Source organism: Chamaea fasciata, unplaced genomic scaffold, assembly GCF_029207755.1.
Source record: "Chamaea fasciata isolate MVZ Bird 193981 ecotype frontalis unplaced genomic scaffold, bChaFas1.0.hap1 SCAF_12, whole genome shotgun sequence".
Lineage (NCBI taxonomy): Eukaryota > Metazoa > Chordata > Aves > Passeriformes > Sylviidae > Chamaea > Chamaea fasciata.
In genome coordinates, this window is record NW_027094097.1 from 19,528,680 (window position 1) to 19,554,497 (window position 25,818).

Below are 25,818 nucleotides of genomic sequence, written 5' to 3' on the forward strand. Positions count from 1 at the left end.
TTCCTCTGGACGTTGGACAGCCGTGAGGTTCACCAGCAGTGCATTCTAGGGGAGAGGTGGATGCACAGTGACCGGACACACTCACGTGAGAGGGGGAGGCCTTTTGACAAGAGACCTTTAGCCAACACAAACTATGAGTCTGTGCCACAACAAGCACAAGGGTTGCAGCCCGTGTTGAATGGGAGACAATGTTTCATGATTTTATCCCCTTTTATGGTGTTTGAAATCTCTTCATCTGATTTGGTGCCTTTTCACCAACAAGGAGTTAAGTCTGCTGCACTCTGTCTCTTCTTTGGAAGTGGAGAGAAGTATACTTCTCCTGCACGTGCTGGTGAACTCCAAGTTTTGTCTGCATGGATACCAGAGTTTTTAGTTGTGATCTCTGTATTGTGTGGGATATCTCAGCATGGAGTAGCCCAGGCACTGTATGACAGTATGGAGGAGTCTGGAGAAGGATCATCTCCAGATGCTCTTGCTTTTATTGTCATTATTGCCAAACACACTCGTCTTGGCTGAAGGTTCTTTCTGAGTTCCTGGACCATTTTAAGGCCTCTAAACCATCCTCTTTTCTATCAGAACATCTGCAGTTGGAGACTTTCCTAGTGAGATCTTTCACATCCCAAAATGCCCATTGCCAGCTCCCTGCAGTGTGGTTGTTGCTCCACACGTGACATGTGGAGAGCACTTTCTCCTAAGACAAGAAGAAAAAGGTGCTTTCCAGAACTCTTCAGTCTTTGGGTTCTCCATCCACAAAGCTTCAGCAGGGGAACTTAACCCTAATTTTGAGACCTGCTGTATTTAAAGGGGACCAGGAAAAAAGCCAGTCCCTCTACAAGGTTGATGTACAGGCACTGGAACGCAGCTATAGTCTCTGTAGCAGTGCGTCCTTTTAGGAGTGCACTTAGAGCCTTTCTAAATCCCAGTCAGCCTCTCCATAGAGAAACTGCTTGAGAAGTATTCAGGCAGCAATTCAAGCTCACATAACCACCCACGTTACCAGGCTAGCTCAGCAAGAGAGGCAGAAGGCTCCCAGCCCCAGATAAATTTCCAGCAAGTGTTTATTCCGTGTGCTGAAGGTGAATCAGAGGCCAGAAAGAGAGTGGCCATGTGGTTTTCCTCGGTTATGTAGGGTCTCATGTTCATGGGTGGTCCCGGGGACAGGGCAGAGGGCAAGTGACCGTAGGGAAGAGAGGAACAGGACACCAGGCCCCATAGCCAATGGGGAAATAGGAAGAGGGGATACCATGGGAGGAGTGATGGACTTGCAAAACCCCAAGAGCAGATTGCACAATGTTTGCAAGGAGCCACGGGGGAGAAGCCTTTTTTTACACCTGGGGTATTTTTAATCCTAGCTTTTCCAGGGCAGGGCAGTTGGAAATTCCTTTAATGGCACGAGGGACTCCACAAGTTGCCATGGGTATATTAACAGCTGTAGTAGTGACTGCTTTGATCAGTGGGTAGAAACAACTACCGTAGCAGAGCAGTCTCTATTTTGTCATCTTTGCAGGGAAGTGAAAGTGAACGGTCCTTTCCAGTCCCTCTATGAGGCTGATCCCGGAGGCCAAAAGACTCCCTTCTCAGCCTGACTTTCTGGGCTCTGCTCAGTGATTCCTCCCTCCTCTGTTTGCAGGTGGTCAAGAGAGTCCCAGAACCAGCTCACGCTGTGCTGGAGGACAGCAGCCAGGAGGCCGAGCTGTACCTCAGCGCCGTTGTTGCCTACAGCCAGTTAAAACTGAACACGACTGTGGTCCAGCTCAAGGATACCTTGCCCTTCCAGACAAGGAGAGCCACGTGAGTGCTGGAGGCCAGGCAGGGCCCTGTGAGCGGGAGCTGCCTTTGCCCAGGGCTGACCCAGTGCCTGCTTCCCAGAACTCTACCCCAGCCAAAACCAGCACAGGCCCATTCACGTGCACGCAAAGCCAGGCAGGAGGTGGTGGTCAGGACAGGTTCAGTGCTGCCACACCCTTCTGCTGAGGACAGCCGTGGGTTTGCTTTCACTGCCTGTCACCTGTCCTCATCTGCTCAAGAATAAGTTTGCAGTCAAACCAAAACCTAAAGTCCAGAGTAAGCCCCTCAGCTTCAATGTCCTGGGCACCATGTTGGCCCTTTCCTCTTAAACTTCCAGACTTGGAAATACATTTCTGGGCCACCCAGGACAGCGGAACGTGGCAGGGTTGCCTGGGGAAGAAGATGCTCCTCAGGAGAAATTGATACCAGGAGTCCATCAGGCCATGTTACTGTACTATTTGCTTTATATTTATTGGACCTTTTTTTTTATTCCTCCTCCTTGCTTTTCAGTTTCAGGATGCACAACACAGGGAAGGTAGCCCTGGAATACTCCTGGGAGGAAGCTGCAGATAGTGAAGCAGTGAAGAAGCCATTCTCAACCACTCTGATGCGTAAGGGCATTTCACTCGGTAGCTGAGGGCCTGGGGAGAACACCCTGCCACTTCACTCCAAAACATGACTTGCTTTTTCATCCTTGTCCACACATCCACTTTCATCAGCATCTTCCCAGCTGCAGCTGGAGTTTTCTCCTTGCCCCCCTCTGCCTTTCAGCCCCTTTTGTTCTCGCCCTGCCACCTGTGCTCTGCAAAGGAGCTGAGGCAGACTCTGGGGAAAGCCACGTGCCTGGGTCAGGGCTGGGAAGGGGACATCAGGTCATCTCTGAGAGAAGTCTGAGACTGGGAAAAACAATGGTGTAATGCGTGAGCTGCCCTACAGCCCCTGTCTGTGTGCAGTTCCCCATTCCAGGGCAAATGCAAAGTCATTGTCTAAAACCAGCTCTCCTGCTCTGGCACGGGAGTGTGTGCTGCAGGCAGGGACCCTGCTCCCAGACGCTCTATTTCCTGCTGAAAGTACTTGGCCAGAGATGCTCCAAGTGCATCCCAGCTCTCTTCCACCTACCTGCAGCAGGAGGCAGAGTTGCTGGCAACACAGGGTTTTGTCTTTGAAAGGTGTCCTCTTCCTCTCTGCAGGGCGCTTCCTGTCTTCTGCTACTGTAAGGCATCAGAAGAAGCTGGTGAGTCGTTTCTGGTGGGAGCAGGACCATCCTTTTGAGATCCATCCTTCTGAGCTGTGGCAGCTGCAGCAGCTTGCCGAGCAGCAGGATTCTGAGCAGCAGCAGCAGCAGCAGGAGGAGGATTCCGAGGAGCAGCAGCAGCCTGAGGAGCAGCGGCTTTCTGAGGAGGAGTGCCTTTACACAGACCAGGAGGAGGAGGAGGAGTTTTCTGAGGAGCCGTTTTATGAGGACGAGGCAGAGTTTCCGGAGATAGACCCTAATGACATGACGAAGCTTTCTGAGGAGGAGCAGGCTTCTGAGGAGCAGCTTTCTGAGGAGGAGCAGCTTTCTGAGGAGCAGCAGCTGGATTCGAAGCAGAAGAAGAGTTCCCAGAAGCGGCGCAGCTCCAAGGAACGGCACCTCTCTCAGCAGCAGCAGGACCGCTCCAAGAAGCCACACCACTCAAAGCAAAAGCACCTCCCTCTGCAGCGCGTCAGTTCCTCCCTGGAAATCCTCCCAGATGCCCTCCATGACCTGCCAGTGTTCTCCATCAACCCCTACCACGGCACCATCGCTCCTGGCGAGAAGCAGACCTTTCACGTCCTGTTCTCTCCGAAGAGCGTGGGGAAGTTTACGGCCACCATGCTGTGCAGGTGGGAAACGTCTACACGCTTGGCAACTCATGCTGCTGACGGGTATCACTGAATCACTGGCTGGGGCGGGTTGGAAGGGATCACAGTGGGTCATCTGCTCCCGCTTCCCTGCTGAAGCAGGGTCATCCCAGAGCACATGGCACAGGGTTGTGTCCAGAGGGCTCTGGAGTAATTCCAGTGAGGGATGCTCCACACCCTCTCTGGGCAACCTGCACAGGAAAGAAGTTCTTCCTGGGCTTCAGGTGGAGTTTCCTGTTCAGGTTCTGCCCGTTGCCTCTTGTCCTGTTGCTGGGCATCACCCAGCGCAGCCTGGTTCATCCCCTAACACCCTCCCTTCAGTCCCTGTGACTGGGATGGGGGGCCTGGAGACAGGCAATCCCAGAGAGGCAGCAGACACACACACCCACAGGAGCACAGAAAGATCATCTGGCCTTGGTAGGGAGACACTGGGAAAAGACCTTGAATGAAATAGGAAGCTCCTGGAGGGTTGCAAAATCTGTAACAAGAGACGCAGGGAGCACCCTGGACCGAGCTCTGCTTCTTTTGGGACAAGCAAGGGCTGCTTCTCTACATGGAATCCTGTGTGTTGCATTTGGTCCCCAGGCACTTAACTGCTCCTGTCCCTGCCCTTGCACCTCTGCAGCCTCCATGCAGCGAGAGCAGTTGTTTAATTTGCTGCTTGCTGCTTGCACAGAGAGAGGACACAACACTGTGTGCTCTGCATGGAGACAGAAAAGTGGCGTGCTGGAAATGCTCGTCTGGCTGATACCGGGCCCTTTCTTCCTAGGATCCCTAACCTGGAGGCGACTCAGAAGAAGGTGCGGGTGATTGTGAAAGGCAGAGCCCGGGAGCAGAAGAGTCGTGATAAACCAAAACGCTCTGCGTTACGGCAGGAAGAGAAAGGACAGAGACCCCAGAAGCAGTTGCACTGGAACTTACCACCTGAGTGACAGCATTTGCGTCAGCTGGAGCATCTGGCAGGAGCTGCCAACGTTGTGTCTGCTGCTGCTGCAGCTGCTGATGGTCTCTACTAATTGTTAACTAATTGTTATTAAACAATTAGCAATACATGGTTAATTGTCAGCTTGTCTTGGTTGGAAAGACAGGTGTCTGGGGCCTCTCTGGAATGGAGAATTTGACCCCCTTCCCTCCAAATTGTTATAATTTTGAAATTAAGGGGCTTTCAGGCAAAGATACGGGGAAAAGAGGAACAGTTCTTTTCTAGTATGTATAACAAGGGAAACAAACAACACCAGCAGCAACAACAAACAGAACCAGTTACCCAACCACAGCCTTCTCTTGCTGCAGACACTTTCTCTTTGGTGTCGTTCCAGTCACAGCCAGGCAGGGAAGGGAGCCCAATAATAAATAAAGCAATTACTGGAGAAATTTTAATTAAGCTGCAGCATGGGATGCACTGCAGAGCTCAAGCACTGTGTGATCAGTTCTTAATAACTTGCTGCTGCTGTGAGGCAGTCTATACAATAGCCAAATAGTGACTGCACAATGCTTGATTTGATAAAAGATAAATAAGAAAGAGATGAGAAAACACCTTAGTGAGGGAAGAGCCCTAGCCCTTAGGCCCTTTCAAAATATGCCAGTAGATTACACCGAGTTGCCCAAAATACAGAGATGGAAATACCTTCTGGTAATAGCTGATCACCTCACCCACTGGGTAGAAGCCTTTCCTACCTCCAAAGTGGCCAAGAAGCTTTTAGAACAAATCATTCCCAGATATGCGATAATTGAAAGAATGGACTCAGATAAGGAAACACACTTTCCTTCAAAAATTTTTCATTCTGTATGTGTTGTATTAGACATAAATTGGAAATGTCATACCCTGTAGCACCCTCAAAGCTCTGGATGTGTGGAGAGATTGAATGCTATCCTTAAGAACCAAAGTACCAAATTAATGCTTGAAAGCAGATTAGCATTATTACGGATCAGAACTGCTCCAAGAAAGGACATAGGAGTTTCTCCATATGAAACGTTATTTGGGTTACCTCAGGTGGGAAGGGAGGAGGGGTTGGCTGAAACTAATGACTTATATCTCAGAAATGATTTGCAGGCAATTAAACTTTCTCTCATGGGTCTTGGAAGAAAAGGGTTGTTACCCTCAACGTCACCTCTAGATTTTCATATACACCAGGTAAAACCAGGAGATTTGCTTCTTTACCTTTACACCCGCACGGGAAGGTCCTTTTCAGGTACTTTTAACAACTGAAACAGTGTTCAGGACTGCAGAACAGGAGTGGTCTCACGCCTCTCAAGTCAAAGGACCAGTAGAAGCTCCTCTCCAAACTTGGACAGTGGTACAAGGAAGTGACCCTTTAAAGTTAATCTTCAAAAGATGATTTCATAGTAAACAGTCAAGGGCAAGACCGGACTGACCTCTGTGTTTGCCACCAGAGAGACTTTTGCTGCAATCCCTTGGGTGTTGAGCATTGGGAATATAAGTCATACCAGACCTTGACAAAAGAAAAATAGGAAATTACGTTCTAAGACTCTGGAAATTGCTGGATGGAGTGTCACGGCTTCTGCACTTCACCTCTATGTCCCCACAGCGTGCTGTTCTAGTGCACAGAACTTAGGAAGCAGGTATGGACACCGAGGAAGGCAATCTTTGTTGCCACAGTTCCGATCTGAGGTTTGCTTCATCCAAGCATCCGTGGAACTGATGGGAGGCACTGCACACAAGTCCATCTACAACTTACTTCTCTTGAGCTGGAGGAACTATGGACAGCAACGTGAACTGACAACTCAGGAACTTTTAAATAGATTGGATTTAACACTGACCTAATAAAAGACTGATTAATCTTATTTATAACTACTTTGCAAAAGGAGTCAGTTTATGCTGAGCGGACCGGATGAGTAAATCAAGGGCTTTGGCAAAAAAGGATAATAAAAGGAAAGGGTGGATTGTGAGAGATGAGATGATATTTTGCTGAAGCCAAAAGGTAATTACATTAAAGAATGAAAGTTGTTGGTTCTGTGTGTTGTTGTTTGGATTGTTTGGATTTGTTCTGGAGTGTTGCTGTGAGCTGGAAGAGGGGTGGGGTTGAAGAAGTGATTAAAAAACAGGTAGGATGAGAAGGGAGGGGACCGTAAATTGGCAGATGACACCAAGCTGGGAGTGTATGTCGATCTGCTGGAGGATAGGAGGGCTCTTCAGAGGGACCTGGACAGGCTGGATGGATGGGCAGAGTCCAATGACATGAAGTTTAACGAGTCCAAGTGCCAAGTCCTGCACGTTTGCCACATCAACCCCCTGCAGCGCTACAGACTGGGGACACCGTGACTGGACAGTGCCCAGGCAGAAAGGGACCTGGGGGTGCTGGTGACAGCAGCTGAACATGAGCCAGCAGTGTGCCCAGGTGGCCAGGAAGGCCAATGGCTCCTGGCCTGGATCAGGAATGGCGTGGCCAGCAGGAGCAGGGAGGTCATTCTTCCCCTGTACCTGGCACTGGTGAGGCCACGCCTTGAGTGCTGTGTCCAGTTCCGGGCCCTCAGTTTAGGAAGGACAACGAGACACTTGAACACATCCAAAGGAGGCAACAAGGCTGAAGAGGGGCTTGGAACACCAACCCTGTGAGGAGCAGCTGAGGGAGCTGGGGTTGTTTAGCCCGGAGAAAAGGAGACTCAGGGGTGACCTTCTCACTCCCTACAACTCCCTTAAAGGTGGCTGTAGTCAGGTAGGGGTCAGTCTCTTCTCCCAGACAACAACTGACAGAACAAGAGGACACAGCCTTAAGCTGTGCCAGGGGAAGTTTAGGTCAGATGTTACAAAAAAATTCTTCACTGAAAGAGTGACTGCACGCTGGAGTCATCTGCCCAGGGAGGTGGTGGAGTCACCAACCCTGGACGTGTTTGAAAAAGACTGGACGTGGCACTCATGCCACGGTTTGGTTGATAAGGTGCTCTTAGGTCATAGGTTAGACTAGATGATCTGACAGGTCTTTCCCAAACTAATTAATTCTGTGATTCCGTGAAAAGTTGGCAGTCAGGAGAGAAGGGAAGTTTCTAAGTACCCATCCAATGGGAAAGGGGACAGGGACTGCTCCAGCCAAGAAAGCGTATCAAAAAAAGCCATTTTCTCGGAGGGTGTGCGTGCTCGTCTCTCGGGGAAGGGAGGTACGCACCTGGCTCAGCTGAATCGTTACTAATAAAGAGTTTTATTTCGACGATTTGTCCCCATTGAGTTGTATCTAAAAAGTAGCGCGTTTCTAACCCCACGGCGATGGAATAAGGTAATCTTGAAGGTCCCTTCCATGTTCTGTGATTTTGTGACTGGGCGTGAATGCAGCACCCTCACGGGCCTTCTCCCACTGGGAGCTGCTCTGGAATTTGAGTGGAGCTTTGCAAACAGTATTTCTCTGCAAAGCGCTCTGGAAAATTTTACAGGGCAGATTACTTATCATCTGCCCAGCCAGAAGCTATTGCAAGTGGCAAACTTCACAGAAATTTCCTTGCGGCCAAAAAATAGTCAGGAGCCAGTGCAAGGACCCACTGTCTTTACTGACGGCTCGGGACGGACCGGAAAGGCCGTTGTCACTTGGAAGGATGGATCTGGGTAGCAGGTTCTGGAAGGTCATGAAGATGGATCAGCCCAGTTGGTTGAATTGAGGGCTGCCATCATGGCATTTCAAAAGTTTTCCTGGCAACCTTTCAATTTGGTCACGGATTCCGCTTATGTGGCCGACATGGCACAGCGTTTGGGCCATTCGATTTTGAAGGAGGTTAGCAATGCTGATCTGTTTCGTTGGCTGAAGGCCCTGTGGTGTGCCATTCAGGCCCGGCTTCATCCATTCTACGTTCTGCGTGTTAGAAGCCATACCAATCTGCCAGGATTTATCGCGGAAGGTAATGCGAGGGCTGACAAGTTGGCTAACCCTGCACGGGTAGCACCTCAGCCTGATACACTCGCACAGGCCAAGGCATCACATGGGTTTTTTCATCAGAACGCACATACCTTACAAAAGCAGTTTCAGTTGACGCCAGCGGAGGCTCACGACATTGTCGAATCATGCGACGACTGTCATGCACTGGCTGCGCCTTTACCGGCAGGGCTAAACCCCAGAGGCCTTAGGGCCTTAGAGCTTTGGCAGTCGGATGTTACCCAAGTTGCCGAGTTTGGCCAGTTCAAGTATGTGCATGTCACTGTTGATACTTTCTCCTCTGCAATGTGGGCTTCTGCTCACACGGGAGAAAAGACCCGCGATGTCATTGCCCGCTGGAGGCAGGCCTTTGCCGTTTTAGGCATACCTTCTGCTGTGAAGACCAACAGTGGTCCTGCTTATGCCTCGCAGAAGGTGCGGCAGTTCCTGCAGCTATGGGGAGCGTCGCACAAGTTCGGTATCCCTCATTCTCCGAGTGGGCAAGCAATTGTAGAACGCGCTCATGGTACTCTGAAGCGGGTTCTTCCAAAACAAAAACGGTTAATGCAGGGTGAGACCCCGCACAGTCGGCTGGCAAAGGCTTTGTACACTATCAATCACCTTACGGTGCCACAGAATTCTAACAACCCTATTATGGTGAACCATCACCTCTCGTTGCAGGCGTCGGACGGGACGCATCAGCCTCGGGCGAAAGTTTGGGTGCGACATTTAGTCACTAAGCAGTGGGAAGGTCCCTATGGCCCTATCGCTTCGGGGCGTGGGTATGCGTGTGTACCCACAGATACTGGAGTACGCTGGGTACCTACGAAGTGTGTTCGTCCGGACCTGCGACCTCAAAGGCAGAATCCGACCGACAGGCAAGCCGGACACGGTGACCAAAATGAAAGACAGCAAGTGGATGAACCATTGAGTGATGACTCCGATACAGACGATGCGAGTGTTCACTCTGATGGTCCTTCCAAAGGCAGAGACTGAACATTGTACATTTTTCTTTTCCTTTTTCTAACACAAAAAGGGTGAGATGTCGCCCTGATTTTCAGCCTTCTGATGACTGTTTACATATTTCTAGTGGAGTTTCTCACGGATGTAACATAAACAAGTAGATTGTTTTCACATACCAATATGTGATGGACTTCTGAGATGACCACTGGGGTCAGAGGGGTGTCCCCTTTGTCCTCCAATCCTGGACAAATCTCCAAATCCTATTTAAACCCAAAAACGACAATAAACGGCCCTTTTTTCTTTGCTCACTTCAACCTGTCGGGTGAGTGTGGTTCTTTCGTGTCCCTACTGGTGACAGTCTACCACACGAGCAAGCTACTGAGCTCTGCAAGAAGGGCAAATGGAGCAAGAGGGGAGGTTGTTACTGTTTTGGGTGGCTTTTTTAATGAGTTGACCATGGCCAAGAATTTATTTCATAATGACTGGGGCAAAGTATTTGTTATCCATTCACAACTCAGCCACCAGCTCCTGAGTTATCAGATTGTGAATTGTTCTAGTAGAAAGATTAAAAATTCTCAGAAATGTTTTTATTTTGACATAATATCGGGGAGGAGGATTTTTTTCTTCGCGCTATCAGAGACTGAAAGCTTTTTCTTGTATGGCTTTGTTGCTGGTTTTAGACTACTTGAATTTTCTTTGCAGATAAGAGATGAGGAAAGTGGCTACAACAAAAATCTGTTTTGCATTCCTAAGCATTACGAAGAAGATTTAGAGAGAGTCTTCATTCCTCATGGTCTCATCCTGGACAGGTATGAGGGTAAACAGAAAAGAATAGGGACAGTGGTGCCAATTTTTGTCTCTCCAAAAGAAAAGACTGAGGTCCTGCCCTGTGCAGCCCATGAGAAACATGGAAACCCTGCAGCCCCAACCCTTCTGTCCTAAAGTCTAGTACGAGAGGGGGTTTACGGAGAGGATTCCTCTACAAGCCCAGTTAACCTTCCATGTTCCCTCAAAGATCTTTAAGCCCACCTATCCTGCAATATTGAGGTTTCTGGATTAAATCAGCTTGTGCTGTGCAAATACATAACTAACTTTCCTACGACATTCTGTGGTCACACTCTGCTAGTTATAGAAACCTAACAGCAAGATCAGAATTTTTACTTGAACATTGCTTAATATATGGACAAACAACTATAATATACTGAACACTTTTTTTTTTTTTTTTTTTTTTTTTTTTTTTTTTTTCCTCACAGGACAGAACGTTTGGCTAGAGATATCCTGCAAGACATGGGAAGTCACCACATTGTTGCACTCTGTGTCCTTAAAGGAGGCTACAAATTCTTTGCTGATTTGCTGGATCATATAAAAGCACTAAATCAAAATGGTGACAAGTCTGTGCCTGTTACCGTGGATTTTGTCAGAATAAAAAGCTACTGTGTAAGCAGCTTTCTTTTCTTTGGAAAATTGATTCTCTCCATAGACTGGCATTCTAAATAGTGGTACTTCGCATGAGAACCCCACAAAAATTGAGTTCATGTATACATTCTGTTCAAATTACCTACTAAAAAGGAACTGATTTACTGATCTGCCCCAAAGGGCGGAGATTATACCTTCACTGGAATAAACGTAGAGCAGAACACTCAACATGACGAAGGCAGGGGCAGATCTCAAACTCCCTCCTCTTGCAAAATAGCAAGAGCAGCACACCTTTCAAACAAATACAGGATAACACTGTTGGGCATGTTTATGTGACTTCCATCTCTTCTTTGTCCTTCTAGAATGATTCACCTGCAGAAAAAATCAGTTTTGTTGGAGAGGAACTGTCTACACTAAATGGGAAGGTATGAATTAGTATCTTTGTCTTTTAAAGGGAAACAACTGTTCTTGTGTATTTTCCAGGAAATCCATCTTTATTAATATTTTGGTACTGCATACTTCCAGCCACCTAACACTGATTTAAAATGCTGGGCTTTGAAACAGTGAATAATTCCCACTGATCTCAACGGAAACTTGAAGTGATCAGTAATGAGTGCTCCCAAGATCCTAGTCCCCATTTCATCCCAGAACCCCCAGGAAGGAACCATGCTGAATTGACTCGTTCCGTGTGGCTCTACAATACTAGTGCTATACATAGAGCGATATCTAGACCTGACATAGGTGCCTTTATCACCATATTTTAAGCTTTCATAAATACAGAAATTTCGACTCTTCAGAAATCACCAGAGTCAAGTCAGTAGTTCAAATGTCGACCTCCTTTGAAAATCAGTGCAACTTCCTTGTAACTGAGGGTTTTAGTGTGCTTTTTTTGGCTGTAGAATTTGCTGGAAATTGCCATTTAAATCTTTTCTCTTCTTTCCCTTCTCTTCCTATATAATGTCTTCCAGAATGTGTTAGTCGTAGAGGTAAGTAATGACTGAAGGAGGGGTGGAATGATATGGATTTTTTTCCTCCCTTCTTTTCAAATTAATACATATTACATATAACATAATAATTAATTATGCTACTGTGCTGCCGGGTTGGTATGCTCTAATTTAGTCTACTGACAGTCTGGTTTTCCTTTCAAACTTGAAGGATAATTTATTTTTTTATCTCTTTCAGGACATTATTGAGACTGGTAGAACAATGAAAGCACTGGTGTCAAAAATAAAAGACAAGAAACCCAGGATGGTTAAAGTTGTAAGGTACAAGGATATAGCTACTAACTGACATATTCAAATCATTTGGGTGAATCGTCAGTGTATGCTGACAGGTGCTTGTTTGGCTTGAAGTTTGGGGTGAAAGGAAATAAATGCAGGAAGTAATCCTCATCCAGCTGCTGAAATATTAAGTGTTTCTTAAAGAGACTGGGAAATTTACCCGTGCACTACCATCTTCACTGCTCAAATGAATAAAATAAGGTTTTATGGCTCTTTCTGTGTAGTCCATAAAGTCTCATGGATTCCCTGTTTCTTATTTTATGTTTGAAGGAAATTCATCTCTTTCCATAGGTTTTCTAACACCACCTCAGTTGCCTCAATACTAGAATGACAACACTCAGAATGTTTGTTAATATTCTCAACCGTAAAAGTTACCAGAATCTAAGAGTCTGTCAGCACTTGGAAGATGACTTCAAGTAGCATTCTAAATCTGCTTTTGGTAGATCTCTAAAAGGAAATTTTGTGGAATATCCCTGTGCCTGTCAAGTAACCACAATGCTTTATTAAAACAGTTGCTTTATGCACCAGTTATTCACACAGTCCTTCTAGTGACTGTCCAGGAGGTTCTCAGTTTCTTCTGAAGTGCACAGGCAAACCAAGAATAGATAGGATTTTGCAGAAGACATTGTCCTTTCCTCCCTCCCTCCCCACTAAAATTGCTACCAGCCACTTGGACATGCTTCCCCCTCTGTGCTATTCTAGTGTCCTGAGGCATTGCTACATGGAAGGGCAATGATCCGAGACACAGGATCGAAGGGAACTGAATACAAAGTAGAGCCACTTGAACACGGAGAATGAACCTAGATCAGAGCCTTTGCTTCTCCCTCCACTACGAGGCTGACCACTGCTTTTTCTGTGCAATACTCTCACTGTTTGAAGTGCATGATTTTAGAAGCTTATGGGGAGGTGTGGGAGAAGGAAGTTTACAGCTTAGAGTAAGACATAATTTAAAAACCAACTGTCTCTGCTCTGCCTTACAGCCTGCTCATTAAAAGGACATGTCAGAGTCCAGGTTACAGACCAGACTGTAAGTATGGTGTTTTTCTGGTACTTTTTTTCTGTATTTTCCAAAACACAGTCTTACAGTTTCACTTCAGGCAGCACATCTGATGACTGGCACATAAGTTTCATGAAGGCCAAGAGAAATGGGGAAAAACTACACAAAACTTGTGAAGTAATGACCAGCTATGCCATCCCGAGACCTCATGACCACATTTTTTCCCTGCTTGGCCTGAGTGCAGGTTTAGCTATTTGATACACAAATTGAACTATTTGATAGTAGAAACAGAATCAAACCTTAACTGCTTTGCTTTGCTTTGCTTTGACCCTAGAGGACATTTGTTTTGACTCTGCATTATTAAACTTGCCGTGTTTCCAAACTGGAAAGTCCTACTGAATCACATTTCATCTACTTTCACTCAAGTGAAATCTCATTCCTTGTCTCCTCTCCCAGGACTAACGCATAACTAGGTTTTAAACAATTATTTTATTAATAAAAATCATTCTCTTAATACCTTAATTATAAACTGACTGATGGGAATGGTTTAGATTCTAACCTGTGTCATCAATTTACAGCTCAGATTCTTAAGGAAGCACCCCGAAAGAGATGATGCCAATTACTCTTTGCTCAAGTATGTGTTGAATACAAACTCTGCACTTAAAAGCTACTTACACCACAGATATAAAAAGAACTGTGTTTTCTTACAGATGTAGGCTTTGAAATTCCAGATAAATTTGTGGTTGGATATGCTCTTGACTATAATGAATACTTCAGAGATCTAAATGTAAGTACATGCACATGACTCCACCGCCAGCTATCAGGCACCTACCCACCACGGGTACCCAGCAAAAATATTTGTTTCTACTGAGAGCTTCTCAACAATTAAAAACCCTTCAATTCCAGCTAGAAACTTCCATTAAAAGAGCAAAGCCATTTTTAAGGTGCCGAGTTGGTAATGCAATGGAGGTGCATAAGAAATGTCTGGCTTCACCTTTTTATAATTCTAGTCCACAAGTCTCATGGCTCAGCCATGCTGCAGGACCTTCTGAACCCCCAGGATAGTGAACAGCATGCAGTCTGCAGCCCCAGCTGAAAATAAAATAACTTGTAATTTGACTTGAATTGGAAATTTGTCTGCCTTTGTTCAATCCTATGTTGCTCTTCTATCACCGAGTCTTTGAAGCGGCTGGTCAGGGACTCCGTGCGAAGGTTTTCCATACACCTTTGGATAACGTGTCTGTGAGATCTCTCTTCCCTTATTCCTTTAGAGCTTCCTTAGGCTGTACAGAGTAGTAGACTTGGAAACACCGTAAACTAATAGGGTTGATCTTTTCTTCCCTCCTTTGTTTTCAAAAGTACTCTCTTAATTCCGGGTAACTCGGAAAGTTTTTCACTTCTAAGTCTTTTTACTAAGACAAACCAGTTCTGCTGAAGACACAAACAATCTGTGCTATTGTTCAGCAGCATGAAGTAGTGTGCAGTAATTTAACAAACCGAAGTTCTTTCAAATATATAAACCTATATATTACAGATAAGCTTGGAAAGAATATTAAAACCTCGAGTTTACTGCAAGTAGGGAACTTGCAACAATTACGGTTCTAGTGTGTTTTTATTACAATGCTGGGAATACAGCTGAAAATCAGTCTCGCACTTCATTCGAAGATAGAGGTTGATAAATATTGTACTTCTTCTTTTAGCACATCTGTATTCTGAAAGAGAAGGCCAAAGAGAAATACAGGATGTGATAACGTCAGTCTTCTGGAGCACTAATTCCTGGCTGCTGCTTAGGTGCTAAACCATTACACCAGGAAATCACTTCCGCTGCTTGCGTGTCCCTACGAAGAACGAGAAGCCAAATGTTAGCGCCCAGGACCTGCAGCTCTCCGATTCCCACTTGCACTCTGCGCTGCACACGGACTGTTGAGTTCCCGCGTTTTTCCCGCTGTGAGGGAGCAGCTCGGAGCTGGCTGCGAGCCTCTGGCGCCGCGCCCGTCCCGTTCCGGGCCCCGGGGCGGATTCCTGCCGCTCCTGCCGGGGCCCGAGGGGGAACCGAGGAAGGCTGCAGCAGGCGGGGGCCGAGGCGGGAACGAGGTCCGCCCGGCGCCCCTTTTCGGCCCGGCGCGGCCGTCACAATCGTCGCCGCGGTTGCCCGGGAGCCGCGAAGGTAACCACGGCTGTGGCCGCCGTGCGCCCTCAGTTGCCTCACGGCGCGCTCCGCACTGGGCGCTGCAGCCTGGGCGCCTGCGGGCGGCTTCACTGGGCGATTTGCCGAGTGAATTGTCGGCGGAACATTGGTTTCTGCGAGCGAGTCCTGAACTCGCGGGGACTCTGTCTCTGCGAGCGAGTCCTGAACTCGCGGGGACTCTGTCTCTGCGAGCGAGTCCTGAATTGCCTTTGAAGGTAAAGACTGACTAAAGTTGAGGTTTTTGGTTTTGTCGCATCTGTGCTCTGAAAAAGAATGCCAAAGGGAAATACAGGATGTGATAATGCCAGTCTTCTGGTGTAGCAGTTCGGTGGCACGTACAGCCGAGTGGGTGAACAATATATGGTGCAATGATTGTGCTCTCTTTTTACTGAAGAAATGCAACATCTCCTAAATACACTAGTCTATACATTTTTTCCTGTAGTGATTACTTAAACTGCTTAAAGGTGAATGAGTTCTGTTCAAGTTTCAGTGGATTGTTATGATCTGGTTGTTAACATTATTAGGAAAATGCATCTGAATTCAGGTGCAAACGAGACCATATGCCAAAATCAATAGTCTGGATTTAATGTAACAGCAAATGTGAGGAAGAGAGAGAGAAAGAAATAGAAAAGGGGAGGAGGGGGGTTGGGGAGAGGGACAGAAAGAGAGTGACAGAGACTGATTAAGGTGGAAAATATCACCATTCCATGGAACCCATCGGCATACCATTAAATCCTCTTCTAGTCTTCTCTGTGCTGAGGTGTGACAAAACATAAGAGTCCAATGGATTCGTACAGATTTGGGCAAGGTGGGACTGCCCAGGTACCTCCCTGGGGCAGGGCAAGTTTGACTCTGTCTCTTGCTACTTTCAACTCATATAAAACCTTTAGCACCAGCATATCCTTGGAGTCTGCCATGAATTGGGTTCTGGATTTTCAGGTCTGTTACTTTGCATCCCGTGCAGTCACCTGGTGCAAGGCCTCAGGCGTGGGTCTGGGGGCACTTTGGAGGTCTTTGATGGGTTGTGACACCCCCTCAGCTGCCCCTCACGGCAATGTCCCTTGGATGTGGCCTTCTGGGAGTGGGGGTTCTAGAGCTGAGCCCGTTTGTGTGAGGGAGGATGGGTGTCCACTGCCTCTGAGCAGAGGTTACACCACACCCCCAAAATTTCCTCCTTCCCTCTCTGTTGATGGGAGGTTTGTGTGCAAGCCTGGCCTCAGCAGATGAGTCTGTGGCTATGACTTCCCCAGACAGAGCTGATTTTCAGGACAGCTGCTGGGTTTGGTTTTGTTGTGGATACATGTTTCTCCCTGAGCCTTGTTTACTCCTCCCCAGACCTGAGGTAGTGGGACAATAGTGTCACCTTTATCTTGTCTCAGTTTCCCTTAGGTGGCTTAACTCACAGTCCAAAGTTCCACTCAGGAAGCATTTTCAAGCAAGGGTGGGCTTTGGTGCTCGCAGCTTCTTTATACAGCTTTGTCACAAAGGGCAGAAATTCCTTTATGACACTATTTCAGCCATTAGCCATGACATTCCAGTCTCTCACAAGTCCTGTGAGGAGCAGCTGAGAGAGCAGGGGTTCTTCAGCCTAAAGAAGAGGAGGTCCACTTGAGCTGTTTTTAAGTAATATTTAAGCTACAGCTTTGTTCTATCTATCATTAATGTTCAGATTCTTGGCTCCAGGTTTCAGTATGATCCATCTTTGAAGTGCACAACATAGCCATATAGTCCTCAAATACAGTCCCACTAGAGGTCTAACAATACTAGCTACTTGTGCCAAACAAGCACTTAGCTACCTTTAAGTAATGTAAAATTTTTAGCACCAGTATATCCCTTGAGTCTGCCATGAATTGGGGTATGCATTTTCAGACTTTCATTGTTGCTCCTTCCAGGTGAAGCATTGTCGCTTATCTACGACATCCTCCCTTCAAAATGGCTTCTGGATTCTCGAAGAAGACACCACCACCACCACCACCTCGTTCTTTGTTAAGAGAAAAACTGGCGTCTGTTAAAGTGAGTACCCACTGGGGCTGTGCTAAGGCTGGAAACTCCCCTGGTGTCCCTCCTCTCCCTGCCCTGCCCGTTGTCCAGCAGCACTGTCCAGCTGCAGACCCCGTCCCCACCTCTCTGTGCCGTGCTCCTCTTGGTGGGGCTGTCCTGGTGCAGTAGGGAACACCGTGTGTTGCTTCAGGGACAGTCCAGCTTGCCTGGCTCTGCCACCGGAGCCAAGTTAAACCTCTGTGAAGCTGAAGCCCTGAGCAACTGCTCCTTTCCCTCCCCTTGGCCACAGTCATTCCTTCTGTCAGGTGGACACTCACCAGTGCTGCTCTGACCAACCTGCCCTTGGGCATGTGGGGGGGAAGCTCAAACTCTGCCCAAAGCCTTGAGAGACGCGGCTGGTCCCAGCCTGAAGAGGTTCCAAACCAGCTGTTCCCTCTCCTCTCCTGTGTGGGGCACAGATCCAGCCCTGCAGGCAGCAGAGTCAGGGCTGCAATGGTGCCTTGGCTGTGTCAGGAGCTCACTTGACTGAAGATGCCCCACGGCTGAGGCTCTGTCAAGGAGATCCCTCTGTTTTCTTCTGCGGAGGGATCTGTGAGCCCAGGCAGAGAAAACCAAAGCCAATTAACGGAGAGAACTAAAACTTGGACACATTCCTGTGCACCTCACTCTTGGTACAACTTTGCTTTCTTGCGTCTCTTGGACTCGCCCAGCAGTGCTATCTCCTTGCTGTGAGTTTTGAGTGTTGTGCAGGAATGGAGTTAGGGGAGTGCTGAGAGCTCCACCCCACTCTCTGAAAAGGTCACTGCCTCAATCCAATAAAACTAAAGAGGAAAAAAATGCCCAAAGAGCAGAAATCCCCAAACAAGTCACATCAAATCATGGAGAAGCTAATGGGACAGAGCCATGGGGTTGGAGTATGTATATTTTACTCTGTGTTATTAATTTACTGATGCTAAGTATTTCAGCAAGTAACTTCCAGGGCTTCCAGGACTGTCCTAGACTATGTGATCACAAATTCACCAGTGCCTCTTGTTCAAGAGAAAGCCTATATGAACAGTGGCATCTCTGAGGCTCTTGCTGCATTTTTTTTTGCCTTTCAGCTGCTTCCATCTACGTTCCTGAGGGAGAAGGTTCAGGCCAGTACTGGGAGGCGTATTCTGCCCAGCATTAGCCCATTTCAAGTCCTGAGACTGAGTCGTCAAAAGGTAGCCTTTTCCTGCTCTTTTTCTTTCTGTTTGATGTGAAGTTTGAAGAGGATGTGTGCTTGTGACAGGCTTGCCTCCAGCAAAACATCTCAGTGTCCAGGTCCTGTCATTGCAAACTGCTGCTTGTGGTGGACTTGGAGTCCTGATCTGCACCAGGCCAACACAAATAACCTCTGCTGAAGCTGCTGGGCTTTGCTGGAGTGTAGCTGCCGTTGCTAAAACAAGGGGGGGAAGGCTGGGGACGCAAAGGCACAAAATTGCCATTTGCCATTCTCCTGCTGAAACAGCCGCCTCTTGCTTAGGTGCGGTCACCATCAAATGCTTGGGGTCATAGGATTCCCTCCACAGTGGCAGCATTGGCCTTTGAAGGCCGAGGAGCTGCAGTAATTACTTCAGATTTAACAAAACTCATTGCATTCATGCTTTGGGTTGGAACCCTGACGTGGTGTTAGATTTTGCAGGCTGCCAGATGTACAGGGGACTCACCCTGGGCAGAGGGGAATGGATGTGCTTTATCTGGATCCGTGCCTGCTTAGAGGTGTGTTTAAAGCTGCTTTTCTTGCAGGGCTGGCTCAGTATAAAGCCCACTCCAAACGGGTAGGTGACCGAGGTGGGCAGTTGAGCAGGAAATTGGCAGCATGAGATGTGTAACAAAGTGGTTAAGGATCGCCCTGGAGAGGGGGGATTGGGAACACCTCAGAGAAGGGCACGACTAAGGGGACAGCGTGCTGCAGCCACTCCCTTGGGCAGAGTGTGCCTCCTGTCAAGTCACGGAGGATTCCTGCTTGTGTCTCTGGAGTGACAGCAGTGTGTCTGGAGAGGGCAGACAAAGCAGGGGAGAGTTTTCTCAAAGCAATGTCTCTGCTCCAGAAGCATTTGTTGCTGTTGTGTCATTCCAGACGTGCTCTCCAATGGTATTAAATAAGATAGCAATAACAGATTACAAGAAAGCACCCATTTAAAAAGGAGATACCAACTTGCTGAGAAAAGAACTTAGCGTTATCCTCATTCAGCGATCACCTCATTTGTCTTTTTCCTAATTTCTGTGTTACTTTACTTTTGCCTTTACCTCTGCTAGCAATGCACTAACTTTTAAATACAATTAACGGGGACAAAATCATCCAAGCAAAAGAAAACTGTTTATTAGTAACGATTCAACTGAGCTGGGCGTGTCTCCGTCTCCCCTGGAGACAAACAAAGACACCCTCCAGCAAAATGGCAATCTTTCTATACCCTTTATACCTGCCTGGGGCGGTCCCCGGCCCCTTTCCCGTTGGATGGTACTCGGGAACTTCCATTCGCTCTGACCACCAACTTTTCTGTCCCCTCCCCTCTCATCACCAACTTTTCTGTCCCCTCCCCTCTCCTCCTACTTCCTTTTGGTCAGGTCTTCAACCACGTCCTTCTCCCAGCTCACAGCAGCACGCAACAAACCAACCTGAAAAAATCCAAACCACAAACAACACACAGAACCAACAACTTTCATTCTTTAACTTAATAACCTTTTGACATTGTTCAGCAAAATATCGCCTCATCTCTCACACCTCCTCTGGTACTGTTCTCTTCTTACTGATGTCTAAGTTCTAGATGAAAAAAGATACTTGCAGTTGTGTGGGCCTCAGTTTCCCTGTCTCAGAATAACGGACATCCCAAAATTGTTTCCCATGGAGTCTGATGTAAATTTATGGGTTTTACTTACTCCATGAGTCCTCAGTCAGTGCCCCAGAGCTCTGTGACCTCATGGGCACAGGGCAGTCCTCAAGGTAAGTGCTGCCTGGCATTCTGGAGAAGGAAACACGGAGAAATAGGTGCCAAAAGAGCAGCTTGGCTCGAGCCTGCTCTGTGTGGCCCTGCAGCTCTTGATCAGCTGAGAGCAGAGGTGGGTGAGCTACTGTTTCCCTAGTGTGGCCTGGGCAGAGGTGCTCGCCATGAGTCTGTACTTCAGTGGGGATCAGTGTAAGATTCTCCTTCATGAACCTTCCTCCCAGCAGCTGAACGTCTCCCTGCTCTCTCTTGCCTCTCCAGTTGTCATCAACTTCCCGGAAAAAGAGCTCGTTTAGCGTTTCCCCACCAGAGGTGGTATTTCGGAACTTCGTCGTTCATGAGGTCTATGAAATGGTGGTGTCTCTCATGAATAAGGGCGAGGTAAGTGCTGGGACATGGAGCGTTAACACTGTGCTGGAAGAGTGGTGTAATTCCCATAGTGTACAGCAAAGCAAGTTATCTGCTGCAGCACATCCAGAAGAAAATGTCTCAGCATCTTGTTCTGCAAGATGGTGGAAATCTTCCTGTGCTGGGAATTCTCCCCTGATTTTGCCCATGGGCTGACGGTATCTATCCCAAAGGAGTTTCCTTCTTTTGAAAGCTCTGATTGATAGGAATGTTGAGGGTTGTACAGTTCTTACCTGCTCTCATGCTTTGCCTTGAGTCTATACCACATCTTGTGTCTCCTTGGTTAATCTTGGTTCCTGGTAGGAATTTCTGCCTCTCTCAGCCTGTTTGGCTCCCTTTGTGCAGCTCAGAGTCAAAGCTCAGGGGCTGAGTCTTCTACGCTTTCTGCTGGAATCACTATCATTAGTGGCATTGGCACGGCAGGAAATGTTCTGAAACAGCCCTGGAATCAGAGTGATGTAGCAGAAGCAGTAGGAGGCCTTTAGGTGCCACTTCAGGCTCCTGCTAAGCTTCATCCAGCTCTGCTCAGGTTTTCCAAAAGCAACATGGTGCTCTGCTTTCCCTTTGGAGAACCACAGCACATCCAAAGCCATGTGCTCCTGTTTGGCAGTTTCCCAAGAGAGTTGAGAGGGAAAAAGTTGAAAAATGTCAGCAGTTGTGTTGGACTGTAAAGGGGAAAACTGAGACCATTTGAATTTCTGTCAGGGAAACATTTTCTTAAATGAGGCTTGTGCCAAGAGTGGGCTGGTGGGAAGAGACAGGAGGGAGTCAAAATCATCTGGTTTGGACTTTTTGAGAGCATTTTGGTGCTCAGGGGTTGATATGTATGTGTTGAAAATGCATGTTTGCTGTGTCTGTGTATCCCAGAGAGCAGAATTTGGCCTGCTGGCTGCAAGCGGGAATGCCCAGCAGCCCAGCTTGCCTGCACAGGCAGCAAGAACCCCTGGAGAGCCAAGGTTGGCTTTTAATACTGAAACCACACTGTGAGTCAGTGCTGGTCATGTTTTGAAATATTGCCCCCGCAGTCCCCCCCCCCGCAGCAAGCTCTGGAGAGGCTTTGGAGGAATATCTCCGAAGGGACAGGACAAAAGATTTCAAAAGAGGCTCTTACCCCCAGATTATTCCTCAAAGGGGTCCAGGGGCCGAAAGAGAGAGAACAAAGAAATCCAGGGGTCTTATCTAGTCTCCTATTTTGGGAGGGTCCTGGCATTCAGCCAATTAGGTGTGGACATGTAGGGAGGAAATTCTCGAAGGGTCAAAAGGCGAGAGACCATTCCCCTAAAGAATTACAACGTTTCTCCAGGAGGAAAATGCCTTTGAAGCCCACAGTCAGTAGGCACAGCCTGTCTGTGTTTCCATCACTTTTGGGGAGGTGATTGCTGTAATCAGTTGATGATTCTTCCTTGCTGCTTTACTGGCCCTTTAAATTCTCTTTGTCGTCTCCTTTTTTTAGGGATTGCTGTGTTCCTTCTTTTGCTTTTCATGTTTGCTTTTATTCCCAGTAAGGCCACAGTGTTTGGTCTCCTCTCTTGCTGGTCTGCCTGCATGACTGTATCCCCCAGAACTGCCCTATCCAAAGCTGACCTGCTAGAAAGGAATTTCTTCCTTCCCCCAGGATAATGTGCTGTTATGCTTTCAGGTAGCACAAACCCTCTGTGGAACACGACTGCATAGCTGTGTGCAGGCAGAAGCCAGCAGGTTTTTGGCCCTGTTGAATATGCAGATGATTTGGTTCAGGTGCTCTGTCTCCATCCTGCTGGTGCTGACCTGCTCGGCCTTTCCTTCCCACCAGGCACTGCCCTACTGCCCCTGACCAAAATGCTGGAGCCAGACAGAAGGGATTCAAGTTCACCCTTGGGAATTCTGTGCCTGTACCTCCACAGCTGAAAGGGCTTTAGAAAAGGGGTCAAGGAAGGACGTCACCAGGGCATGGGCAGGTCTCCTCTTGTCCTGTTTCCTCAAGTGGCAAAATCATGGTTCCATGTCTTTCCTGCAGAATCTTCAGGGGGTGCAGGTCTCCATGGAGAGCTCACCTTACTTCCAGCTGGCGGGCCCCAGTGATGCATGCCGTGCCGTGCCAGGAGGCGCCATTACCGATGTGCACGTCCACTTCACTCCTGACGAGAACAAGGTGAGACTGGAGGAGCCAAAACACAGAATTATCTCCAAAGCCATTGTTGTCCCTGCACTCTGGGTACAGCCCATGCTGTGAGCTTGGCTCCAGGCCGTGGGCAGGCAGCCTGCAGCCAGTCCCAGCTTGGCATGTGCTGTCAGGCCCTGCACCCAGGCCTGACAGGCCCTGCTTCCCCTCGCTGCACATTCCTCTGAGCATTCCCAAGGGAAGAAAGATGCCCAGGGAACAGTATGCAAATGATAGAGGGGTGTTGATAGATGTCTGGCCATCTCTAGGTATAGTGGAAGGGGTTTCATTATTCTGCAAAGTACTAGAGGAACAAAGAGGTCAGAGAGCTTTCCTCCTTCCTGACTGGCCACAGCTTCCCTGCCTCACCCGGGGCTGGAGCAAGGACGGTGCTTTTTCACACCCTCTGTTCTCCAGCCTTGGGCTGTGCTGTCCCAGAGCACAGCTGACCATGATACGGCTGCAAGGCCAGGGCAGAGGATGTGCTGTGCCCGTGGGCCCAGCCTGGCACAGGCACACTGAGCTCTAGGTGCCCTTAGTCAGCAGGAGCTTGGTGAGCTGCAGGGGACTTGGACACCTGCCTGAAAGAGCTCGTGTAGGGCAGGTACAGCCTGCAGGCAGGCAGACCTGTGGGCCCAGAGCCGGTGGCAGCGACACTGCTGCGGCTCTGTCTTCATGCCTGTCACTGTGGCTGCTCTGTCAGCTGGCGCCCATTCCATGCCACTTGTGCTTTTGCGTGCAAGTTTGAACACCAGTGCCGAGGCCCTGGCAAGTCTGCTCTCAGCGCTGTGATCTGGAGGCTGGTTCATACAGAGGGGTTTAGGACATGGCATGGAAGGGAGGAAGCCTTGCCGGGAAACAAAGAGAGGCTCTTTGCAACAGCATCCTGCTACCTCTTAGCACTGTTCTTCTCGTGACTTGGTTGGAGAGGCAAAGTTAGAGGGGAGTTCTGAGCAAACAGATATTTCTACACCAGGCCAGAGGTCCAGGATCTCTTTGGGTGCAGCTGTTCTCTCAGTTTCCTTTTGTTGCTTAGATTCAGTTTAACACTTTGTCCTATTCTCAATCAGTGGGAATATAGTAACCTAAGGAGGAATGTCCTGTGTTCCCTAGCTCCATGTTCCTTAGAAGGGACTTAGGAATTATTTAACATCATTAAAATTGAGAGTAAAAATTATGGTGGCCTAGGGCAGTTGTCTGTATGACCCAAGTGACACAAGAGCTTAATGCCACTGAGATAGGTTTTGCAAAGTGCACTGCTGCCTTTAAAATGTGAGATATTAGTAGAACTTATTGTTCATTTTGGGGTGGAATAGGTAAATTGATACCCTTGAAGGGATATAGGAAATGGCTTTTCTTCTGCCATGGAGATGGCACCAAATGACCTGTGCTGAGACAGTTTCTTTTCCTGCAGGTTTATTCCCATGAGCTCGTCTGCGTCAGTGGAGAGGAAAGGATAGTTGTGCCAATTCGGGCCATCCCTGCCCGAGCTATCCTGAACTTCCCCGACGAGCTGGACTTCTCAAAGTGTCCTGTCAAAGGCAGCACCCGCAAGAGTCTGCTGATTGAGAATTCTGGTAGTCTGGCAGCTCATTACCAGCTGAGCACCGAGAGGTGAGGCAGCTCATCTGTCCTTGTGCAAAACACCTTTGGGGGATAACAGAGTTGGGAAAGAACAACAAAAGGAACCAGAGCATGGGAGCTGCTGCCCTGTGTCGCTGGCTGGAAATGGGCAGGATGGATGGCATCTGCTCTTGCTTTCGGTGTTCTTAGCAGGATGCAGCCTTTGAGCTTTCTCCATCCCAGATTTCCTGGGGGGTGCTGGAACATGTTAGTAGCTGGCTTGCGCCCTCCTGAGCACAAGCAGCTTCTGAAATGGGTACTCACCACTGTCAGCCAAACAGACCCATTCTCTGGGAGGACACAGGCACATGGCTTTCCAGTGGTCCCTGCATCAGATGCCCAACATGAGCTGTGTTGCAGGCAGCCGGTGCAGTTCCTGTTACTTAAAGCTGATCTGATTTCCCTTGTCAGCTGAGGGCATCAGTCCCCTCTTCTGTTCCGTGATGAACCTTTGAAAGCCAGTTTAATTCAAACACGTGCTTTAAATCTCTGAATAAGGTCGTGCCCCCTTTCATTCAGATCTCTTTTTATATACTCTGAAGTTCCTGTGTTTCTGCTGTTTTTTCATTTTGGTTTGTGTTAAATGTTTGCCAAAAGATCATGAATTCTTCATTGGGAACTTTCATAAATGTCAAGCTCCTCTAATGCCTATCAATACACCACATGCCCATAGGTATATGCACAGGTGTATTAGAAACATGAGACATTTAGTGAATGTGTGAAAAGCAATTGGGCTGCTTTAGAAGATAAAAGAAGGTAGAATAACTTTTTCTAGAGGGGACCTCTGGAAATTGTCTGAGCAAATACACTGCTCAAAGCAAGACCAGTGTCCGGGGATTGCAAGGGGCCGTTGGGAGATCTGGAGTTGTCTTTAGATGCCATACAAGGAAACAAACATACAAATGGACTAGTTAAAGAGCCGAAGAAAACCTATTAAAACCCCTCCATGACCTTATCTTTTCTGCCTGTCGGGTGCAGTAGTGATTCATTGAAAGGGTAGATCTAACAGGATGAGAACTATCTTAAGGAACAGCTCACAATTAGCTCACTATATTGCTCTAATCAACCCGTAAAAGGCCAAAATTTATCCTGCCAGCCCCATCTCTTGGCAGTGGTTTTCATTTGGTTATTATAGCGTCAGGGATGTCTCCTTCACAGTCCTTCCTATCTGTGGGCTCAGGGAACAGCTTAGTGATGTTGACTGAAATTCAGAGGAGTTAAGTTTAACTGTAGAGCTTGTGTCCTTGGGTCTTGGGGAGCCAGGTCTATATGAGAGATGACTGCTCCAGCAGGAACAGAGGAGTC

At 47.9% G+C, this 25,818-nt stretch overlaps 3 protein-coding genes across 3 annotated transcripts in view; all 3 read left to right on the forward strand.

Moving 5' to 3' along the window:
• LOC136296082 (hydrocephalus-inducing protein-like) overlaps nucleotides 1-5,031 on the forward strand; it is a 73,158-nt gene extending 68,127 nt beyond the window's left edge. The window contains exons 66-70 of the mRNA XM_066194906.1: nucleotides 1,631-1,791; nucleotides 2,299-2,399; nucleotides 2,979-3,140; nucleotides 3,432-3,654; nucleotides 4,442-5,031. Of these exons, the coding sequence (XP_066051003.1) occupies nucleotides 1,631-1,791; nucleotides 2,299-2,399; nucleotides 2,979-3,140; nucleotides 3,432-3,654; nucleotides 4,442-4,604 (810 nt within the window). The 3' untranslated portion in view covers nucleotides 4,605-5,031. The remainder of the gene's footprint in view (nucleotides 1-1,630; nucleotides 1,792-2,298; nucleotides 2,400-2,978; nucleotides 3,141-3,431; nucleotides 3,655-4,441) is intronic.
• A 3,803-nt stretch (nucleotides 5,032-8,834) lies between these two features.
• LOC136296083 (hypoxanthine-guanine phosphoribosyltransferase-like) lies at nucleotides 8,835-15,071 on the forward strand. Its single transcript, XM_066194907.1, has 10 exons — nucleotides 8,835-9,242; nucleotides 9,331-9,443; nucleotides 10,172-10,300; nucleotides 10,745-10,928; nucleotides 11,270-11,332; nucleotides 11,876-11,893; nucleotides 12,090-12,172; nucleotides 13,168-13,214; nucleotides 13,895-13,971; nucleotides 14,885-15,071. The coding sequence occupies exons 1-10, from the start codon at nucleotides 8,835-8,837 to the stop codon at nucleotides 14,930-14,932; spliced, it is 1,170 nt and encodes a 389-aa protein (XP_066051004.1). The 3' UTR covers nucleotides 14,933-15,071.
• Nucleotides 15,072-16,426: 1,355 nt separating this feature from the next.
• LOC136296085 (hydrocephalus-inducing protein homolog) overlaps nucleotides 16,427-25,818 on the forward strand; it is a 72,697-nt gene continuing 63,305 nt past the window's right edge. The window contains exons 1-5 of the mRNA XM_066194908.1: nucleotides 16,427-16,482; nucleotides 17,271-17,385; nucleotides 20,604-20,723; nucleotides 22,747-22,881; nucleotides 24,305-24,504. Of these exons, the coding sequence (XP_066051005.1) occupies nucleotides 16,427-16,482; nucleotides 17,271-17,385; nucleotides 20,604-20,723; nucleotides 22,747-22,881; nucleotides 24,305-24,504 (626 nt within the window). The remainder of the gene's footprint in view (nucleotides 16,483-17,270; nucleotides 17,386-20,603; nucleotides 20,724-22,746; nucleotides 22,882-24,304; nucleotides 24,505-25,818) is intronic.

Excerpts from the sequence above, each read along its gene's own strand:
- LOC136296083 (XM_066194907.1), top strand. The coding sequence starts at position 8,835 with ATGTGGGCTTCTGCTCACACGGGAGAAAAGACCCGCGATGTCATTGCC. Across the intron at positions 10,929-11,269 it reads TCAGAATAAAAAGCTACTGT|AATGATTCACCTGCAGAAAA; the intron begins GTAAGCAGCTTT and ends TTGTCCTTCTAG. Across the intron at positions 13,215-13,894 it reads TCCAGGTTACAGACCAGACT|ATGTAGGCTTTGAAATTCCA; the intron begins GTAAGTATGGTG and ends GTTTTCTTACAG.